Below are 22,421 nucleotides of genomic sequence, written 5' to 3' on the forward strand. Positions count from 1 at the left end.
TAAGTAAATGTATACAGGACTCAGAAGTTGAATGAGGCTGAACAAAGCTTTTACACTTCAGGAGATGGGTATTTATGCTTTTCAGTTCTTACCCAGCAATAAATTTTGCCAGTTTTAAGAAGCAGAGGATAAGTGCTATTGAGGAAAAGCAGCTTGCTAAGATCTGCTAAACATTATAGGATTTGCCAGAAACTGTTCAAGTGAGTGTTGGGCCTAGTCGCCTGGCAGTGACAGCACACACTTTTGCCTTATCAGATTTGCAAGACGTAATTCTTCTGCAGCCACACGAAATAAGGATTTCTGTACAATACACAATACCCTTTGCACTTATCTATCTATCATCTATCTATCTATCTATCTATCTATCTATCTATCTATCTATCATCTATCTATCTATCCCTATGAGAATTCACAATTGCTCAGTCATTCCAATTGTGACCTGCCGTGATTGAATTACAAGAAAGGTAGGTCTGCCTTTACTGAAACCCCTTAAGCCCCATGCCTGACTCCTAATTTAACCCAGGTCAACCCCCCCCCCATAACTTTCCCCTATGAACAGTTGCCCAGGTAGGGGGCAGCCAGGTTGCCCCAACCCCTCTGCAAGTCAAACGCTGACCAAGGGTGGATCTGACAAGGCAGCCAAATTAAACAAAAGCCATACACAGCTGGAGACCAGACTGCCCTCTTCTGCCAGGCACAGGGCTCACCAACAGACACGGGAGATGAGATACGGGCCAGGGGTGGGGTTTCAATAGAGGTTTGGGGGCCAAATATTGCCCTTGCCCCATGCAGCCTTCCAATAGTCATGAGGGGAGGGGGGGACTGCCGTACCCCCGATCCTCCTTTAATTTGAGGTACTGATGCTCAGGCAAGTCATAAGGAGTTACTATGCTGCCGTTTTAAACAGCCATGGCTCTCCCCCCCCCCCAATAATTCTGAAAGGCATATTTTGTAAAAGGTGCTGAGAGTTGGTAGGAGGCCCCCGTTTCCCTCACAGAGGGATAATTCTCTGAGGGGTTTAACGGTCAATCCGTTTCCCCAGGGAATTTGACGTATCACTGCCCTTAAACTACAGTTCCAGAAACATTTGGGGGGGGGGCATGACTGTTTAAAGTGGTATAGCTTTAAATGTATGCTTTGAACATGGCCTATGTTTCCTGCAGTTATTGCTAAATTTGAGGGATTCAAGAAGCAAATACAGCTGGAGTCCCCCCCCATACAATAATTCTGAGCAAAAAGTTAGGTTTTTCTTTTTCTTTTTAAGGCTGCGGAACCAGGATTCCAAACTGATAACCGGGCAGCGCTGCCTCTCATCTCCCTTGGCAGTCATCAAAATGGCTCACTACCTTGTTTAGCAGAATACGGGCTCTCCAAGTGGAGGGCTGAAGCTTCACGTTTTGTGTTGAAAGTGCTGCACGTCCAACCTCACTCCAACACTGCCACCCCTCTCTGCTGCTCACATCACCCCCACCGCCAACTCCTGGCTCATAAGCTACAAAGTGTTTCACGGGACCCAGTATAAGGGAAAACTCAAGAGCTGTCCGTTGATGCTGGCTGTCAAAAGATTTTCATTATTGAGGTGGGAGAAGGTTTGCCGGTTGGCAACTAACCTGAGGCAAACTGGAAGAGGAGAGGAACAGCTGCATGCTGGGAGTTGGCAGCCATGACGGCTGGCATTCGGAGTGCCTTTGCATCCAATGCCCACTTGTTCCTCACCAGATGATGCAAGTGTGAGGAGAGTTCTGTGGAATTTTTCAGAACGTTCCTTCAAGCACTCTTCTTTCCCACCGCCTCTCTCTCCCACCAACCTATTCTCCATGGTTAAAGCCCTACACTGTATTTCTTTCCCTTTATTTGAAAGAGAGACAGAGAGGGAGAGAGGGAGTTATTCTGGTCTCATAACCCAGAGTAACTGCTATGAAGTACGGCTGGAGCTGGACACAACAAAGGAGAAAAAAGAAGAAAAATCTGTGCCTGGCAATGAGCAAGCCTTCAAAAAGAAATGTGTCAAACTAAAAGAGGAAGAATGGCCACAGTCACACCATACATTTAAAACACTATGATATCATTTTAAACAGTCATGTCTTCTCCCCAAAGTCCTGGGAGCTGTAGTTTGTTGAGGGTGGCTGAGAGTTGTTAAGACCCCTATTCCCCTCCCAGAATTACAATTCTCATCTTGAACTAAGCTCTTGTACAGAGTTTCCTGGGAAGAGAGGTTGACTGTTAAACCACTCTGAGCTGGCTGACAGCCAGCAGAAGTGACCCTAAGAATTCACAACTACAATAAGGTTGGGGGGAAATGATCCCAGTTCCTCCATTAAATGGGATAAAGATCAGCACTGTCTTTTACTCAACTGTGTTTTTTGGGGACTTGGGCAGACCTTAGATGTTCCCACAGAGTGATGGAAAGGGCCACAAACAAGAGTATTTGGAATTCTTTTAGTGGGGCTGAAAGGATCCTGCAGGCCTATGTTGGACTGGCCTGTCCTCCAGTCATTACAAGACTGAAGAAGGAAGCTCTCTGAAAACCCTCCAGCAGCACTGAAGAAGGCTGAAGCCACAACAGCACATCTCCCCTTTCTCCTCTGGTATTATCTGATTTATGAACCTTGGAATGGCATTCCCTCTGTGAAGCCAATGAAACCCCAAGCTAAAATAAACAAATAGCCAAACGGGCGTTAAAAGCCATGCAGCTCAGATGTTTAAGTGTGAGCATGAAAGTCATAAAACCCAAGCAGACTGACTGGTAGAGAAATGTACATAACAAGCATCAAAATCTGAAGTTTTTAAATGTTTGATGTTTTATCGTGTTTTTAATATTCTGTTGGGAGCCGCCCAGAGTGGCTGGGGAAACCCAGCCAGATGGGCGGGGTATAAATAATAAATTTATTATTAATATAAATTATTATAATAATTGCTGAAGGCTCTTTCAAATAGTGATGTTGCAGAGCTGGGTAAAATGCCAGGGACTGACACTTGGCGCCTTCTACATGCATAGCATATGCTCTACCCACTGAGCTGAGGGTCCTTCCTCACGCAAAGCAGGAATAGCAAACTTACTTTCATTCATTCATTCATTCATTCATCCATTCATCCATTCATTCATTCTATAATCACATTCCTCCAAAGAGCTCAAATTGACCCCCGCCCCTACATATGATCCTCAACAACCCCTCTATGAGGTAGATTAGGCTGAGAATTTGTAGCTGGCCCAAAGTCACCCCACTGAACTGGGTGGCCAAGTGGGGATTTGCACCGTTTTCCCAGGTTTATTTAGTATTTATTTAACCAGTTGCATGATGTAATCAGCCTTAGCATCCTGAAATAAGCCCTAGTACAGAGTAAACTGGGTACATTTCATTTTTTATATAGAAAAATGCAACAGTGATGATGGCAACATAAGAAAAGCCTCTTGGATCAGGCCAGTGTCCCATCTAGTCCAGCATCCTGTTCTCACAGCGGCCCACAAGCAGGACCTGAGTGCAACAGCACTCCCCACTCCTGCAGCCTCCAGCACCTGGGTATTCAGAAGCACATTGCCATGAGTTTGTCTAAACCATGGGTAGGCAACCTAAGGCCCGGGGGCCGGATCCGGCCCAATTGCCTTCTAAATCTGGCCCGTGGATGGTCCAGGAATCAGTGTGTTTTTACATGAGTAGAATGTGTCCTTTTATTTAAAATGCATCTCTGGGTTATTTGTGGGGCATAGGAATTCGTTCTCCCCCCCCAAAAAAAATATAGTCCAGCCCCCCCATAAGGTCTGAGGGACAGTGGACTGGCCCCCTGCTGAAACAGTTTGCTGACCCCTGGCTCTAAACCTCTTTTAAAGCCATCCAAGTTGGTAGCCATCATTGCCTCCTGTGGATTGAATTCCATAGTATAACTATGCACTGTGTGAAGACATACTTTCTTTTGCCTGTCCTGAATCTATCAACATTCACCTTCCTGGTTATAGTGATATGCAAAGAGCTTGTGGCTCCCTCCTTGTCTTTCCACCGGCAGATGACAACTTTCTTATTCCGACAGGTTTTGGGGAAGTGGCTGTTTTGAAGGAAAGGGCTGCTGCTGTGATGTTTCACTGTAACTATTTATATGTTTTAAAGTCAGGGGTCAGGAACCTTTTTCAGCCGTGGGTCGGTCCACCGTCCCTCAGACTATGTGGTGGGCCGGACTATATTTTGGGGGAAAATATGAACGAATCCCTATGCCCCACAAATAACCCAGAGATGCATTTTAAATAAAAGCACACATTCTACTCATGTAAAAACACACCGATTCCCGGACCATCTGCGGGCCGGATTGAGAAGGCAATTGGGCTGCATCCAGCCCTCGGGCCTTAGGTTGCCTACCCCTGTTTTAAATGATATTGTGTGTTTGTAATTAATAGAGATAGATAGATAGATAGATAGATAGATAGATAGATGATAAATTTGATTAAATTGCCATTGTCCCCTTTGCTTTTAGCTTTTTCTATTTTATCTGTAAGCCGCCTTGAGTCCCTGTCAGGGAATTATTAAACACATATACTGCTGCTGCCACTACTAATACTACTAATAAATAGCTGGCATCTCTGCTACCTCCCACTCTCCATCCCACCAGCAACAGACAGTCCAGAAGGGATCCCAGCTGCAACTCTTGGGGAGGGGCAGACTCCCCTGTGCTGTCCCCAACTGCATTATTAACAAGTAGTCTCCACTGTAATCCCTAGTAATGTAAGCAAATACCTTGGACTACCCAGGCAGCAGATTTGCTGAGTAAGGAGATGTCAATTTACACAGCCAAGCTATACGATTAAGCTCCCTGACCCTGCAAGTTCAGCATTCTTCCCTTATGAAGGGGAGAGAGAGAGAGAGAGAGAGAGAGAGATGGCTCCACTGGGGATAATTCAATACCAGCTCTCAGGTTGCTTAAGAACCCCAAGTAATCAGAACGACCAAGGTAGAGGATGAGCAACCAGCAACCTGAGCTGCCAAGTTCTGCCCTCATCCCTCTTGCCAACTTATTGGTGTGTGTGTAGGAAGAGATGGTTATAGCCATGGAACTTGCCAGGAGTCCATTGTGGGAAACTGAGGAGGTGGGGCCTTAGCTCACCACCCTCTAACTTCTCAAAGTGTCCCTGAGAGTGTCCCCAGAGTGTTGACCAAGTAACTAAAGGAGACATCAGCAATACAAAACATATTCTTTTCTTTCTTTCTTTTAAAAAATTGAATCTGTGCAATTTTACAACCTTCTGAGTTGTTGTTTTTATAATAATTTTTATTAATTTTACATTTTTTCAAAACTTAATACCATTTTCATAAAACAATACAATAAACTTTTGGCTATATGAGCCTAAGACTTCTCTCCTCCACTTGGTTTAAAATACAGAGCCTAAATTGCTGTCTGGGGCTGGGTTTGTGGAACACTTCCTGCCAGTTTTAAAACGACTATGCTGGTGCCGCCTGATTTGTTTCCAAGCAACATTCAACATGCTAATCTTAACATTCAAAGCTCTAAGCTATTTGACTACCTCCTTCTACATGAACCTGCCTAAGTATTAAGGTCTTCTTTTAAAGCTCTTCTCTAGATAACCCTACCTTCAAATACGAGGCAGATGATGCCAAGAATATGTCTTTCTCTGGCATGGCTCCCTGGATCTCTAATATTCTCCCCAAGAAAGCTCACCTGGTGCCAAGATGTCTTTTTCAGTTCCAGGTTTTGCCAACTATTTTATATCTGAGAGCTATTATTTTTAATCTTTATTACTGTATTTTAAAATGCTGCTTTATATTTTTATTTAATAGTGTTTATTGTGTTTTTATATCTTCCACGTGAACATGAGGTTGTGTTCTCTGCCCACTTGGATGCTATACTCTCATAATAATTTCTTTGGAGCCCAGGTACTGTACAGTCATACCTTGGGATGAATACGCTTCAGGTTAAGCATTTTCGGGTTGCACTCCGCAAGTATCGGAACGCACATGTGCGGAAGCGGCGAAACGCGACCCGCGCATGGATCCTGTTCTCATCCAGAGGTACCACTGTATTCGTAACAGATGGCTAAACTGGTTCCCTGGGGGTGGGGGGACGGGCTGTGAAGCAATTTTATCTGGCCCTCATCTGCCCTACCAAGATGTAACCAATGTCACACTCAAATTTAAGGCACATGCCCCTGCTCCAGTTTGTTAAGAGTGCTGGCAATTGTAGCTCTGTTAAGGGTAAACTGCAGTTCTCAAGATTCCTTCAGGGAAGCCATATGCTTTAAATATGTGATTTGACCAGAGTACGGTGGGGCAGAGATTGCTTACAGTTTCAGAAGTTTTCCACAGTTGGATGAGAAAGAAATATCTCACATACTATGGGATAGACCCTAATGTTATAAGGGAAGAGGTGTAGCTCAGTGGCTGAGCATCTATTTTGTACACAGAAGGGCCCAGCTTCCATTCTTGGCATCTCCAAATAGGGCTAAGAGAGACCTTGGAGAGTCACTGTCAGCCAGTGTAGGCAGTACTGAAACTAGATGGACCATTTGTCTGACTTGGTAGAAGGCTACTTCTATGTTCCTGTCTCACAAGAACATAAGAATAGGCACCTAGATGAGGCCAATGCCCATTTAGTTCAGAATCCTGTTATCACAATGGCCAACCAGATGCTACTTTGACATCTCTAGACAGTAAGCAGCCTATAACTGGAAATAAACAAATAAGGGAAGTCTGAAAAGCAGGACCTAGGCAGATCAGCACTCTCCTTACTTGTGATTCCAAGCAACAGGCATATGGAGGCAAGCTGCCTCCGTTGTTGGAGACAGACCACAGACATCGTCCACTGGCTGGAGGCTCATCCACTGAACTCCACACTGAATAGATATTTGAACAGAACCAGCAACCTCCACACCACCCTGGCTCTAACTGCCCTCCACAGGAGTTGTGTTACACTTGCAGCCCTGGACCACTAAAGTTGTTCACCTATAAATTATGCTATTTAGTTTTGTCGCTTAATAAGAAGCCAAAGGTATTGGGGAGTGGGGAGTTGTTTAAAAACGGTGTGCCTTTTTATTAGATTCTTAAATGATTTAGCATGGTGTAAGGGAATTTCATATGGGCATCCAAGATGGTTGAAAGCTCCACAGCCTATAAACTGAATTTGTGATACATTGAGCACAAGCTGTCATCAAAAAATGCACTCGTTAATATTTCAACAGATACTTCCTAATATGGGATAATAGAGGTTTCATTACATTGCATTCTATTTTTAGTATGTGCAGCCTTTGGCCATAACAATGGGTTTTTCAAGCCAAGTTAAACCTACAGGGAAAAAAATAACATGGTGGAGAGAGAATCATTAAAAATACACGGGGTGGAGAGGACTTAATGCTGGAATAACATGTGGTCACAATTAATAAGTGTTTGGGGAAATGGCCCACAGCTGATACCTGAATATGTATACCTGGACCCTTGGATGCGGGTGGAGCAGGGAGATGGAATACTAAACCTTATCTGGAAATTTCAATTTTTTGTTTTTTAATTTCAAACTTTCTGGCACTATGTTGGAAATGCAGTTATAGGCTTACAAATTTAGAGGTAAAAGTCCTTTGGGCGATCTTAGATTCATTACTGGATCATTTGTGTCTACAGGTTGGATTACTGCAATGCACTCTACGTGGGGCTGCCCTTGAAGATGACTTGGAAACTTCCATTGGTTCAAATTGCGGTGACCAGATTACTGGCTGGGATTCTGTTTAGATCTTGCATAACCCGTTTTGAACTGGTTGCCAGTTCATTTCCAGGCCCAATTCAAGGTGCTCACATTAATGTTTAAAGCCCTAAATGAGTTAGGCCTTCCATACCTGAAAAACCGCCTAGTTCCCTACAGACTGGGAAGGCAAAAGACAAAGAGCCAGAGTCAGAGTCAATGACATGCAAAGCCAGCTGATTCTAGTTTTTCCTCAATGAGTTCTAGATTAGCAACACAGACGAAGGAGGAGGAAGCTGAAAGGCAGTGGCACCTCCTTCATTGGATATAAGAAGGCAATAGGTGGGCTGGCTGGGGGCTGGCTAGTGGCAGGCTGAGGTTGGTGGAGCAGGGCCTTGTTGGTCCTAATGGGCCAGCCTTGAAGAACATGATCAATCTAGAACGTATCAAACACACATACACTGTGCACTACAGGAGAAAAGCTGTAATGAAAAATTATTTCACCACTACAGATCTTCTCGCAGATATTACAGCTTCTCAAAGAATTACAAGGTTCCCAAGGAAAAAAAGATCCTAGCTCAGAAACATGCATTGTTTGCATTTATATTTGCTTATGCAGAAAAAAGTGTGTTAAAAATAAAGTTAGCCCACTTCTTTAAAATAGTTTACTCTGTTGTAATAAATTCCTACCTCTCCTTGGAGTATGACTCGAGGCTTTAAATGAAGAATGTGTTTCAGTTGAGCCAAATTTTAGGCAGTTGCACATTTAAGAGTAATTTATGAGCTTGGTGTCATGAGCATTAAATTATCACTTTTCCTCAGAAGATGATCTGCCTTGTTTCACACTCTTGAGCCGCATTTTATAAGAAGTCCTTTCTAGGTAATGGGTCTTTAAAACACCATCTGAGACCTTTGGAACAGACCTTAAGAAAGGCAAGTCAGATTTCCTAGAGAAAACACCACATTTATAGCTAATCTAAGAAGGCATGCCTTTCTTTTAGTGTCTGATATCTACGCTTACTTAAACAAGAATGTCATCCTTGGCCCCAGTAAATACCTGAGATATTCTTTTCTCCCATAAATGTAACATAACTTGTATAGCTGTTTCAGAACCCACAAATTAGAGTCTTTTTTAACATAAATCAATCAGTTTATGCCAGAGCTATTTTTAACATTTAATAGTCCCCAACCAGATTTTTCTGCAAAGTGATAGACTCCATTTTCAAGACTGCCACTTTTTGGTCACTTCTGTTATCCACAAAAGAATTGCAAGCAAATGACCGTTCCTTTCCAGCAATATAAATGTACACAGAACTATAGTTTGTACATCAAATTCTCAACTCCATAAACTACAATTCTGCCACAGCTGAAAAAACAAGACTCAAGCTGTTTATGCCTAGTTATGAAGAAGATATTTGAAATGCGTTGGGTTCAATATACACATTTCTTTGCAAAGCTTCCTCCCCCTTTTTTATCTCCTGTATTTTATGTCTTCCCATCTAGTAATACATTTCAAAATATAACATCACAATGCACACACCACTCCTTTAGTCACACATGCTTATCTTGTAAACATTGTCATCACAACATTGTAAACATTGTCATCACAAGGAAGTAGATACAAGACCACTCAGATAAATTTTGCTGGTCATCAGAGCTCTTTCAACAGCCTACCCTAAAATACTTGAGATTTTTTTCCAGGTTCCTCCTCATACAAATATACACATTAATTTTCATAGCATGAAAAGCATGTCCTTACATATATTTTTCAGCTTCTGCTCTGAATAACTTAAGTTTGTGCCTAAATGTGACAGCCTAAATACCATGTTCTGGAACCAAAGGTCTCTTATAGAATCCTGGCCAGCTCCTGCCTGCACTGATGGGTGCCATTCTAATGAGGTCTTTGATTCTCATAAGAACCTTTGGAAAAGTGCTCCAAGATCACCTGGTCCCCAAACCATGTCATAAGGAATAGACTCTTTTGTGTGTCACAGCAGATTAGGGTTTCCCCACCCTCTCCCCTCTTAGGCACAAAAACGTTAATCCAAACAAGACAGGAGTCAATTAGGTCATTAACACACTAAGCCTATTAGAAGCCATGACATCACATCTTTCTTGAAGCAAAAGGGAGAAAAAGCAATCATGGTTTTTTAAAAAACACACAGACACACACAAATAAAAAAAGTGCCTAAGGGCAATTCATGAAATTTAAGATTCACTAGGCTAGCCAGAAAATACTTAGTTAGAAGGTAACTGTAACTATTGCACTTAACTAGGGATGCGTAGAGAACTCCTGTCCAGAGTATTTTTGTAAATCCAAATATTTCTGCCTCTACTGTTTGAAATTTCAAAGAGAAACTAAGAAGTTCTTAGTTTCTCTTCGAAATTTCACTTTCACTGAAATTGGGTGGCAATTATTTTTATTCATTTATTTATTACATTTTTCAGTTGCTTTATACAAAACAAAAAGTATAAAACACAATGCATAATAGCACTTAGGGGTAACCAGAAATGGATTTGTGGGGTGGGGTGGCGGCCTGTGAGCACAACTCTGCTCTGGCGCTCACAACCCCTTGCTCAACAGCAGCTAAGATAGAATCATGTTGTAAAACTCGTATGCCTTTCACACCTTGCTCCAGTCAGTATATCTTGGGATTCCAGTAAAACACAAAGCAGATGTCAAAAGCTTAAAGTCTATGCCCTTTCTTATAGTTTCTTTTGCTCCACAGCCATGCAGGTTGCATTCCCCAGGGAGGCAGGCCGCTGGAAGTCAAGGTTCTGCCCGTCTTCATAAGAATCAAGTCTTTTGCTAAAACAATGTTTTTCATAGCTTAGCCAACACAGCACAGCTCACTTGGAACTGATCAGGGTCCTGATCTGCATTGCTTACAGGAAGGGGTGTGCAGAAAATGTAATTAGCCTTATTGGCATTTTTGCTTACTTCAGAATTTTGCAGATGTTTTACTCCAAATGTTCAGCCACGCTTCACTCTCTAAGTTCCCATTAAGTGTCACATACCTAGAATAGATAGGAATCAAGGGCACAACTATTTCTAGCATTGTTTTGGGAGGCTGCCTTGCACCCACCAATCAGATGGGGCTAACCTAATTTATATATTCAGAAGGAAGCTGTACTGAAATCAGCAGGACTGGGGGAGCGGGGGAGAGGCCAGAACTCATTGGCATTATTTGCCTGCAGAAAGTCCCAGGTTCAATGCCTGGGGTCTCAACCTAAAAATGTTCAGGTAACAGGTGCTAGGAAAGACATCTCTAGGTACCCTGAAGTCTGATGCTGCTAGGAAGGAGGTGGCTCTGAAATAGATGGAACTTGGCTGAGGGGTCATAACTCAGATGTAGAGCATGAAAAATGTAGACTTTGCATGCAGAAGGTTCTGGGTTCAATCCCAAGCTTCTCCTGCTAAAGGTAAAGGGACCCCTGACCATTAGGTCCAGTCGTGGCCGATTCTGGGGTTGCGGCGCTCATCTCGCTTTACTGGCTGAGGGAGCTGGCATACAGCTTCTGGGTCATGTGGCCAGCATGACTAAGTCGCTTCTGGAAAACCAGAGCAGTGCACGGAAATGCCGTTTACCTTCCCACCGGAGCGGTACCTATTTATCTACTTGCACTTTGATGTGCTTTCGAACTGCTAGGTTGGCAGGAACTGGGACCGAGCAATGGGAGCTCACCCCGTCACAGGGATTCGAACTGCCGACCTTCTGATTGGCAAGTCCTAGGCTCTGTGGTTTAACCCACAGCGCCACCCGCGTCCCCCTTCTCCTGGTAGGATGGTGAAATACCTCATTCTGGAGAGCTGGTGCTTGTCAATGTAGACAGTACTGAGCTAGATGGAACAATGTTCTGACTTAGTATAAGGCAGTTTCCTGTATAATCACAGTAGAAAATACCAGGCTAGCTGGATAAACAGTCTGGCCTGGCAGTAGGCAGCATCCTGTGACTTGCTTTCAGATATATTGCAAGGAATTCCAAGGATCAAACCAGCAGCCTCTACTGGTTAAATATTAGTTCCCTATGCCCATCAGGGCGGGAAGTTCATGTCAGAATATAAAAGCTACAGACCACAACACTCCTTGTCATCAGTTGGGAGATCAGATGACCTTAGAAAGCCAGTCATGTCATTCCCTCATGTTGGATATGCTGGTATACTTCTATAACGTTCCCCTGACCTTTGCTTCTATTGCTCAAGACATCTGCCACCTCCCAAGCCCTTGTGAGCTGGATCTTGCTAGCACTTCAACCTGCCCAGAACATAGATATGAAAAGAGTGCATCCATGTTCTCTGGCAGGCCAGAGAACAGCTAGACCCAAAGGCTGCATATCTTATAACATTCCACCTACAGTGCTATACCCGTTGGAACTTCCTTCCATTACAGTTGCTGTCTCTTATTATATTTTCAGCACTTTTCAAGCCTTTCAGATTGAGATGTTTATATTAGTATGTATCTGTGCTGGACTTGAAATTGTTTTTATTGCGGGTAAATGTAAGTAGGATTTGATCAGAAGAGCACTCCTTGGTTTCTTCCAGCTGGAATTTTGCTGCGTTACTGCCTCCCATCATGGACACAGAGCAAAGCCATTCTGCTTAGGAGCCACTGATCGCTTTATCCTCCATGAACTTGTCCAATCCTCATTTAAAGCCATTTAAGTTGGTGGCCATCAATGCCTCCCGTGGGAGCGAGTTCCATGTACTGTGTGATTACGTACTTTCTTTTATCTGGCCTGAATCTTCAAGTATTCAGTTTCCCTGGATGTCTACAAGTTTTAGTGGGGGAAGAGAAAAACTTCCCTCTACCTACTTTCTCCATGCTATGCATAATTTTATAGACTACCATGTTACTGCCTACTTTCCTATTCTCAAAACTAAGAAGTACAAAAGGCTGCAACTGTTCCTCATAGGGGAGTCACACAATCTCACTGATCCTTTTGGTCACCTTTTTCTGAAACTTTTCCAGCTCTGCAAACACACAAGCAAGCAAGCAAGCAAGCAAGCAAATGAACAGGTGTGCAAGGCCAACTCTAGCTGCGGCAACCAATTCACACACCGACTTCCAAAAACCCACCTGCTACAACTCTGCAGGGCTCAACTGGGTTCTCTGACTTGCCGGGATGTGCTGATCTGGTGGCCCGTTTGTGCCTGATGAAGTGCTCTTTTCCATGAAACGAGGCCTCGGAAGTGTTCACTGGTTGTATCTGCACCTGTTCTGATCCAATCTGAATATAGCCAACCTGTTCACCACAAAAACAAAACAAAAAAGTCATTGGAATCACATTGACCAAGAATATCCAATAACTTGGCAGCCAGGAAGGGGGGGGGGATATCCACTCCATTAGGCAAAAAAAGAAAAAGAAAAAAGATGTTTAAACATTTCTACTATATGTTTATGAGCTCACTGGGCTATCTTAGCTCACTTATCACCACATCACACTTAGAGCTCTAGCAAAAATTTTAGCGGGCCACCATTGCGTGCTCAGGCATACATCAAACTTTTAAAAGGGAAATGTTCATCTCCTTTTTTTTACTGTTACAGCTGTATGCAAGACCCACCAGATGGGTACAGACTGAGAATAAGGCCAGATATTTCAAGGGGGAGGGGTTGTTTTTGAGAGAGAGTTCTATACCAGCTAGGCAGCCACCCAAATAAGTTCTCTGCACGTACATATGACTGCTGGGATGTGGAACAGCTGACTGCATTAATGTGATTTACAATCTACATTACATATGTGTTATAAATTACACAGGCCACACACACACAACACGCTAGTCTTTGTCTTCACTTACACCAGGGCAGTCTTATTGACATACTTTAGCTATATAGCTTCATAGGAAGATTACAAACTAAAATAAGAGAACTGCTCACATTTCTTTTTAACGTTTTCAGGAGATTTCAGCCAAGGCAAGAAGAAGATTGCTGAATTTTACTGGTGAGGATAAAGTTCATAAATCAGCTTGGTCTTTCTCCTCTCTTGATTTACATTCTAGGGTGCTTTTGGTACACTAATAACAGAAGCACAGTTCCAATGCGGGCTCTCTACTTTGGAAGTTGCTGAAGAGGAAAGCTAGTATTTGGGGCATCACTATATCACAATAAATGAACAAGAACATACCAAGAGCTCTGCTGGATTAGGCCAAAGGTCCATCTAGTCCAACGCCCTTGTTCTCACAGTGGCCAACCAAATGCCTATGGGATTAGAGCAGGGTTTTCCAAACTTGGGTCTCCAGCTGGTTTTGGACTACAATTCCCATCATCCCTAACCATTGGTCCTGCTACCTAGCAATGATGGGAGTTGTAGTCCAAAACCAGCAGGAGACCCAATTTGGGGAAACTCTGGATTAGAGCTATCAATAGCCTTATCCTCCATTATTTTGTCTAATCCTGTAAACAATTTAAGAAGAGCCCTGGCATCCTCCTCTATATTGCAGGGCTGTTATACTCAGGCCCTGTTTATGGGCTTCCCATGGCCATCTGGTTGGGCACCATGAAAACAGGGTGCTGGATTAGATGGGCCATTGGGCCAAGCCAATTGGGCTAATCTTCTCTTCTTAAGACAGACTCATCATCCCCTCCCTTGAAAACCAAACTGGTGCCAGGTACACAAAAAAACAAACTTCAAATGAGCCCCAGAAGGGCCCTCATGTTTCCCCACTTACTATGAGATCACACATCCTTCCCACCCCAGTCAGTGAAACATTTTGACTGAATGTTAGAAAGATCTGGCTGAATGAGAAATTTTGGCCTGCTTTAGATCAGACAAATCCAGCCAGGTACCACATTTGAAAAGGCCTGCACAGCTGTGACCCAGCAGCCCTACCCAGGCCTCAATAAGCCTCCTGTTCTTGATGCCTTATTGGGCATCCAAAAACCAGGGGAGCAGCTGGGCATATGGAGGCCCATCCACAGCTGCAGAGTTGCGTTCAGGTTGCCATAGAATCATAGAATTGTAGGGTCGGAAGGGACCCTGAGGATCATCTAGTCCAGGAATATTCAGCTGTCCCATATGGGGACTGAACCTGCAACCTTGCCATTATCAGCACCATGCTCTAACCAACTGAGCTATCCAGTGTTGGTGAATCACATGTTGTTCAGGGCTGTTCTATCCGTTCAGAAGAGAACCACCCTGTGGGCTCCTGCGCAGTGAGCTAGAATGAACTGAACAGCCCTGAAGTGTGTTGCAGTGCATTTGAGGAGCTGTTTATGTCAACTGATAGCATTTTGCATCACTTAAGTAGAATATTCCTTATGGAAGAGTTAAAAGCAGGGATGTCGGAGAATTCCAATAGAAACAGAAACAGGAAATTGCCGATGTTCGCTTATTCGTCCTGTGTCCAGAACGGAAATGAATCGGCACAGAAATGTCATTTTTCTCAATCCAGAGTTGTTGATGCTTGTCTTCCAACATGCTGCTTTCAACTTACATTGATTCTGGAGCCTGCCGTCTGCAAGTGTGGGTGTGGTTGCCTGATACAACCCTTGATTTGCTTATCCGTGCCTTCTCCTTCCTGAGCTAGCCCCAGGTGAATGAAGAAGGAAGTGGTGATTGTGATCTTGATATACGCCCACCCACAACCACATCAAGCAGGTGTTAATACACACCTTACCATTATCAGGACCACCTACATCTGTTTTCAAATGGGTACAATGTGGGGTTATGCAGAATCAATCTGCAGTGAGCTGTTATTTTCAGAATGAAACCCATTTTCTCAAGAAGATTGTGCGTAGACTACATAGAGAAAACATGGACCCAGTCTCCATTATAGATTATAGAATAAAATGTTACATCTTGCAGTCTATGCCTGCAAATAGTAAGTAATTGCTTACATTTTATTCCCACCCCTTGCATCGTTTTTCCTTTGCACTGAAATGTGATTGTTTATGTAAATTATATACCATATTTTTTGCTCTATAAGATGCACCAGATCATAAGACACACCTAGTTTTTGGAGGAGGAAACCAAGAAAAAAAATATTCTGAATCCCAGAAGCCAGAACAGCAAGAGGGATCGCTGCGCAGCGATCCCTCTTGCTGTTCTGGCTTCAGCGATAGCTGCACAGCCTGCATTTGCTCCATAAGACGCACACACATTTCCCCTTACTTTTTAGGAGAGAAAAAGTGCATCTTGTAGAATGAAAAATACGGTACGTTTTATAAATTTGTCACAGCAGACAGCAACACAACTAATGCACCTTTTGGTGGAAAACAAACTGCAGTGGGATGGAAACAGCACAACATAGAATGGAAAGCACTGCTTTCTTACATCCTTAGTTAAAAGACTATCACATCACACTTACCAGGGAGGCCTTTCATAGCATGGGAATATGGGGTATCGTTGCACAGGTGGACTTCTTAGCTCTACCACCATTAAATATCTAGGAATGGGTAACAGCATTGGGCTGTGCTTTTCTAGACTGTTGGTTGGCCGCTCACAAGGACTATGTTTCCCTCTGGTACAAATGCATTCCTGACACATCAGGGAGGAGACTAGACTAGAATTAACAAACTGGAAGAAGTTCAGAGGAGGTCAATGAAGATGGTCCATGGTACAGGAAACACAAAATAGCAGCAGTAGTAGCAGCAGCGGATGGTGCCTGCTGAAACAGGTGGGGCCAAGGAAATGGTAAATAAGGATAGATGGAGCAGGGAATCACAGTGGTCGGAGACAACTAATTATAGCTTTCCCCTCATTCTCCTCCTTTGCAAACAACATTAAGGACATCAATTATTTCCATCTGTAATGTTCAAAGAAATCCAGCAATGAAAATACTAATTGAAATACAAGGCTGCAATACCATGTGGACTTATTTAGGAGTAAGCCCCACTGAACTCAGCGGAAACTACTTCTAAGTAGACCTACATAGGATTGCTCTGCATTCATCATCCACCACCTGCCTCTCTTTTGCACACATGCATATGCATACACACACACACACACACACACACACACAGGCTCCAACCAGACAGAAAACAGAGTTGTCGTTGCCTGTAGAAAAAGTAGTGCCCCAGTTTCCCAGAGCAAAGCGCCTTTCCCTACCTACTTGGAAAAGTTGAAGGAACTATGTATGTTCACCCAGGGAAAACAGAGGTGGGAAATAATATCCCTCTTCTAATACCTGAAGGACTCTCACACAAAACAGGGCAAAAATTAGTTCTCTGCTGCCCCATAGGACAGGACTGGATCTCCTGGACGTAAGTTAGAGGTGGAACACAAGAAGAAGTTTCCTGGCAGTAAGAACGGTTTAGCTTTGGAACAAATTACACATAGAGGTGATGGCAATTAGCATTAAGAAACAATCTCCCATTGGCACCAACAGGAACATCAGAACACAAAAGCCTGCAGGATCAGGCCAACAGCCTATCTAGTCAAGCATCCTCTTCTCTCAGTTCCTCACAGCTCCCTGCTCCCCCTCCTGTCCACATCATCAAGGCAACTATAGTTACTGCTCCCCACTGAACATCTGGATAGGTCTTCCCAGCATCAGCAGCTGGGCATAGTTAGAGGATCATGTTCTCTGCGCCTCCATCCCATGTGTTTGGTAGTGCTTTTCAGGATATGTAGTTTTTGCCGCAATGTGTTCTCTGCCAACAATGATGCAGTTAGCAGGGCTGGAAGAGGACCAACAATAGGAGAGGGTCCATGTTCCTATCTGTTGTGGTTAGTTTACTGCTGAGCCCATGTTATTTTACTTACGCATGGCACACAGATGTCACGGACGCAACTGCTGTTCGCGAACAACCCTTGGTGTTGTTCTTCCACAGATGGAATTCCCGTTAAAAGTTATGCTGCCTGGCTTTTAGGAGATAGAGGGCTTGCAAGCAACCTGCTCATCATCACCACAGAGCTATTTCAGCTTCGGATCGTGGTACACAGTCATGGCAGGAATCGGGACAATACCATGCTCTGCCCAACTTTCCAGAATGGAAAGTGCCTTGGTAGGCCATTGCTCACAGGGGTTTCCAGTGGTAGAACAAGTGCTTTGATTATATACTCGTTCCTGGCATCTCCAGCTGATGTGATCTCAGCCAGCAGGCTTGGGGAAGACCTCTGCTTGAGGCCCCGGAAGAAGACTGTCACTCAGAGTTAACAACACTGATCTGACTCCATGTAAAGCAGCTGCATATGTTTCAGATGCTGGGGGAAATAGTTCAAAAGGAGAACTATCTCAAAGTGAAATGTACAAAGGATTGCTCAACAGCTGCTTCCCACTCTGTATCCCACCCAGTGCTTGGATTGCATGGGGGAGAGGCAGCCCCCTACCTTCTTCTAACACTCCCCTTAGCTCTTGCTATCACCTCCTAAAACAGTAGTTGTGATATGACTCCCCTAGTGGTCTCTCCACTATGTCTTTCTGCGCCTGGTTGATGAAGGTAGTCTGGTCTCTGCACTGTTTTGTTTACTCAAGAGGTTATCCCAGACCCACCCGCGTTATGGCCCAAGGGAGGATCTCTCTTTAACTAGCTGCACCCCCCCCCCCAAGCTGCAATGCACTTTTGTTTGGTCAGTTAATCCCTCCTGCCAAAGCAAGAGTCTTGATTTGACACCCCGCGAGGGTCCCCACTACCTTAGAGTCTGGGGAACTGGCTGTGGAAGCTTCCCAAACAAGTGGAACAGTATACCTGTTTTAAGATTTGATTGATTATCTGGAGAAATGTCAGGATCCAGAAGAATCTCAACTCCTAGGCAAAAAGTTATCGATCTCCTTGTAAGGGGAGAAGGTTGTCGGTAGTGGTGGTTCGGTCCTAACTCAAATTGGTATAGAGATTCTTCCAATTTCAGCTGTATACCCTTGTTGTGCTGCTCATGTTATAGGGGATACAAAAGGGACCTGCATCTCTTAACTTTGTGTGGCAACATCCTTAGTTTGCCAATTTTAATTACAAGGTAAAACAGGGGCAAGGGTGTTAGGGCATCCGGATTGTAGATTTCAGGAGCTTCCTAAATTTCCTCCACAATTCAGAGTCTGTCAACCTAACCACAGTCCCATTCACAGGATACGTTTAAAGAGGTCTGTTAACGCTTTAAGCAGTCATCGCTTCCCCCAAGGAAACATGGGAGCTGTAATTTGTTAAGGGTGCTGAAAGTTGGTCCCCTCCCAAAGCTACAATTCCCAGGGTTCCCTGAGAAGCAGGACTGATTGTTAAACCACTCTGGGAATTGTAGCACTAGGGGGCAAACGGGTTTCCTAACAACTCTCAGCACCCTTAAACTACAGTGCCCAGAATTTGTGGGGGGGGGGGGACATGACTGTTTAAAGTAGTATCATAGCATTTTAAATGCCTGGTGCGGATGTGGATCATGTCTACTCAGAAGCAAGACCCACTGGATTCAAGGAGCTTACTCCCAAGTAAGTGAGGTCGGGACATATTCCCACCATCACTTCTCAAGCAATAAAAGTTGCCTCTACAAATGAATTCCCATTTAGTTTATATTTTTACATGGCTTTTTTCTCCCTGTTCCATTTGTACACTTTTCAGATGGCTTCAGAGCCTTAAGAGCTTGGTAATTTATGAATGAGATTAACAAAGTGTGCTTTGCAGCAAGGGACAGGTGGGTGGAGAACTCTGTCAGCATTTCACGAGGAGGGGGGAGCAGCATTCTCAGTTTCAAGCTCCAAGAAACCTTTGGTGGTGCTCAGCTCCAGCTTCCAACATCAATCACAAAAGACGCTGGTATCCCATTATCTGGATGCAGGTGCTCACCTGAGGCACAGGGCTTGCCCCTCCTTCCTTAAGGATTGTCTACAGCACAGCTGCCCAAACTAAGCATCCCCCTGCTCCGCCCACTCCTGCCCTGAGGGGCAACGCCTGCATTAGGTGGGGAGGTGGGAGGGAAGGGGTGGGGTGGCGAGGACAGGCTGTGAAGAATTCCAGCCTCATCAGCATTCCTACAGAGCCACAGAAACATCGCAGAAAGTTAACAGGCCAGACCCACAATGCGACTAGACCAGCCTTTCTCAACCTGTGGGTCCCCAGTTGTTGTTGAACTACAACTCCAATCACCCCTAGCTAGCAAGGCCAGAGCTCAGGGATGATGGGAGTTGTAGTCCAACAACATCTGGGGACCCACAGGTTGAGAACCACTGGACTAGACCGATTGGAAGACTGGAGGCCAAGCTGAGCTCCATAGAATCATAGAGTTGGGAGGGATCCTGGAAGTCCAACCTCCTACGCAGTTGTCCCATAGAGGGATCCAGTCCCAAAACAGAATCAGAGTTGGAAGGATCATCTAGCCCAACCCCCTTGCCATGCAGCTATCCCATACGGGGATTGAACCTGCAACGTTGGCATTGTCAGCACTACGCTTTAACCAACTGAGCTATCAATGCTTGTTCATCACTAAGGGCTAGAAGGGTGACAAGATGCAAAAGGGGCCAGAGCTCCTGCAGACTGGAGAGTCTTTTTTTTTTTAAGCCTGCGATTTTAGAATGCTGCCCCCTACTGGTTTACAAGGTATGCTCCTGGAGCACCCTGCCGTTCCTCAGAAATGAAGCCAGGATTCCCTCTGCAATTCGATCCGTAAGGGCAGATCTTTAAGCAGAAGCTGGTCTGCCTTCTTTGCCAGCAACGCGAAGGAGCGTCGGAGGAATAGTTTAGCATAGAGTTCCCCAAACGCTGGGCCAGAGGCGACTAGTGAGCCATGGTGCCGTGACCCATCTAGTCCCCTGGCCGTGTGGGGCTAATGGTTGCATTAATGTCAGCACTCCTCATATGGCGAGTCAAGATGGCCGAGGGTCAGAGAAATTTGGGGGGAGGCCTCCCTTCTCAAAGGGGAAAAGACCTGAGGAGGTGTTGAGGGAAATTAGAGACAGCAAAAGTTATTGAAAATAAATAAATAAATAAATAAATAAATAATAAAAAAAATAAAAATAAAACAACAACTGAGAATAGAAAGGAACAGGGTAAGAGAGAGTAACTGCAGCAAAAGGAAGTGAATGTAAGTGTGCTTTACTTTGAGCCTCTAGATCAACAAACTCATATTACAATATCCCCAGGATGAGCAACATTTGTTTTGAAATACAGGCAAGATAGACTACAGAACTCCTTGCCACATGAAAAACACTGGTGGCAAAGAATTTGGCAATGACCAGAGGCTGATTAGGGATCAATAGAAAACCATGTCAGTAACAGCCACCTAATTAAGCCAGACGCTACCTCCAGCCGCCAACATTTTGAGACTGATAGGCCTCAGCAATTGTCAGCCCTCTTAAGTAGGCCCCAGGGGTAAAACATTAAGAGCACCTCCTGTTCCAGGGCATGCACCCCAAAGAAGTTTGGGCTACTCAGCAGCCACAAAACACTGTCTGAAGGTTGGAGTGGGGAAATGGAAAACATGATGGCTAAACGGAATGGACTCCCTAAGAAAAGGGAATGGCTGGCTGGCTATAATTCTGATATCAGAAGCAGGCCAGACTGCTACAATTTTCTTCCACTTGTCAGTACGAAACTGACAGTGTAACCTGTAACTAACTGAAAATTGTAAGGGAATGAACACAGGTTTTATCAACGCTGTTCCCTAGCCTGACCGGGCTCCCCACTTTCTACGTACAGGGGACCCTCCCGCCTTCTCACATTCCTTCCCTTCCCTCGACTCCCTTAACTCCATGCCCCACCCAACACACTCTTCCACAGGCTCTTCTTCCCCAAACAACGGCCTCCCGCAACACCAGACTGCGCCCATCGAGGGCAAATTCGCCCAGAGACAAGTACCAGCCCGCCGCAGGCACTGAGGGAAGCGAAGGAGTCTGCGCTGCGGTTGAGCACGTGCCCTGTGTAGAAGCAGAGGCGATCCAAGTCCACACGGCGGCTGCTTCGGCCCACGCCAATTTCCTCCACGGAGAAACCCGGTGCCAAAAACTGCCCATTTCGGCGAAGGTTCAAGTAGATGTCAGAGCCTGGATCGGAGCCCAGCCCGGCGGGAAGCCGGACGATCAACACCTCGGCCTCTTCTTCAGGCTGCAGAGGCACAGAGCGTCGCCTCCTATGCTCCTCAGAGTGGATCCCTCTGACCTGCAGGGAAGGGATCTTGTCAAGGGGCACCTGCTCCGGGATGATCACCACACCCAGGTCCGCATTGACTGCAAAACGAGACGCAGAGGGAGAGAAGACAGGAGGGTGGGAGAGCATCAGCAGCCATCAGCAATACAGGCCAGAGAACCCAACTCCCAGGTAGAAGGTTATACAGCGGTACCTCGGGTTAAGAACTTAATTTGTTCTGGAGGTCCGTTCTTAACCTGAAACTGTTCTTAACCTGAAGCACCACTTTAGTTAATGGGGCCTCCCTCTGCTGCTGCACCACTGCCCTGCGATTTCTGTTCTCATCCTGAAGCAAAGTTCTTAACCTGAGGTACTATTTCTGGGTTAGCGGAGTCTGTAACCTGAAGCGTCTGTAACCCGAGGTACCACTGTATTCACTGTTAGTCATAAGAATGCAAGAAGATACCTGCTTGGGGCTGCCACCCCATGAAATCTACGAATTCAGGTTGGTGGCTTGAGATACAGCATCTGCATGGGTCAAATGGTGAGGCCGGGCTGCAGGCCAGATGTTTCCCACTCCTGTCTTAATTAAAACCATAACCTCACCAGAGCCAAGCCTATTTTCAGAACCTTATTCGCAATGCTAGAACCTGGCAGTCTTACACTGGAGTCTGTAAGAGGAGGGCACCTCTGCACATATACAGAGTGAATCCCCTCTCCAACAACATGCAACCCCCTTTGGTACGTTGTGACTGAGAAGGCAGA

General features: G+C 44.8%; 1 protein-coding gene across 3 annotated transcripts in view; it reads right to left on the reverse strand.

Annotated features, from left to right (window-relative positions):
- The window catches only part of ADAMTS17 (ADAM metallopeptidase with thrombospondin type 1 motif 17), a 174,729-nt gene that overhangs the window by 149,493 nt on the left and 2,815 nt on the right, over window positions 1-22,421 (reverse strand). For all 3 annotated transcript variants that reach the window (XR_013979206.1, XM_080980306.1, XM_080980307.1), the window contains exons 2-3: window positions 21,390-21,757; window positions 12,750-12,915 (exon numbers count right to left, since the gene is read on the reverse strand). Coding sequence is in view for 2 of the 3 variants with exons in the window: in XM_080980306.1 (XP_080836432.1) it covers window positions 12,750-12,915; window positions 21,390-21,757 (534 nt within the window). In the remaining variant the exon portion in view is untranslated. The remainder of the gene's footprint in view (window positions 1-12,749; window positions 12,916-21,389; window positions 21,758-22,421) is intronic.

This window comes from Podarcis pityusensis (assembly GCF_964106645.2).
Source record: "Podarcis pityusensis genome assembly, chromosome: 14".
In the NCBI taxonomy this organism is placed as follows: Eukaryota; Metazoa; Chordata; class Lepidosauria; order Squamata; family Lacertidae; genus Podarcis; species Podarcis pityusensis.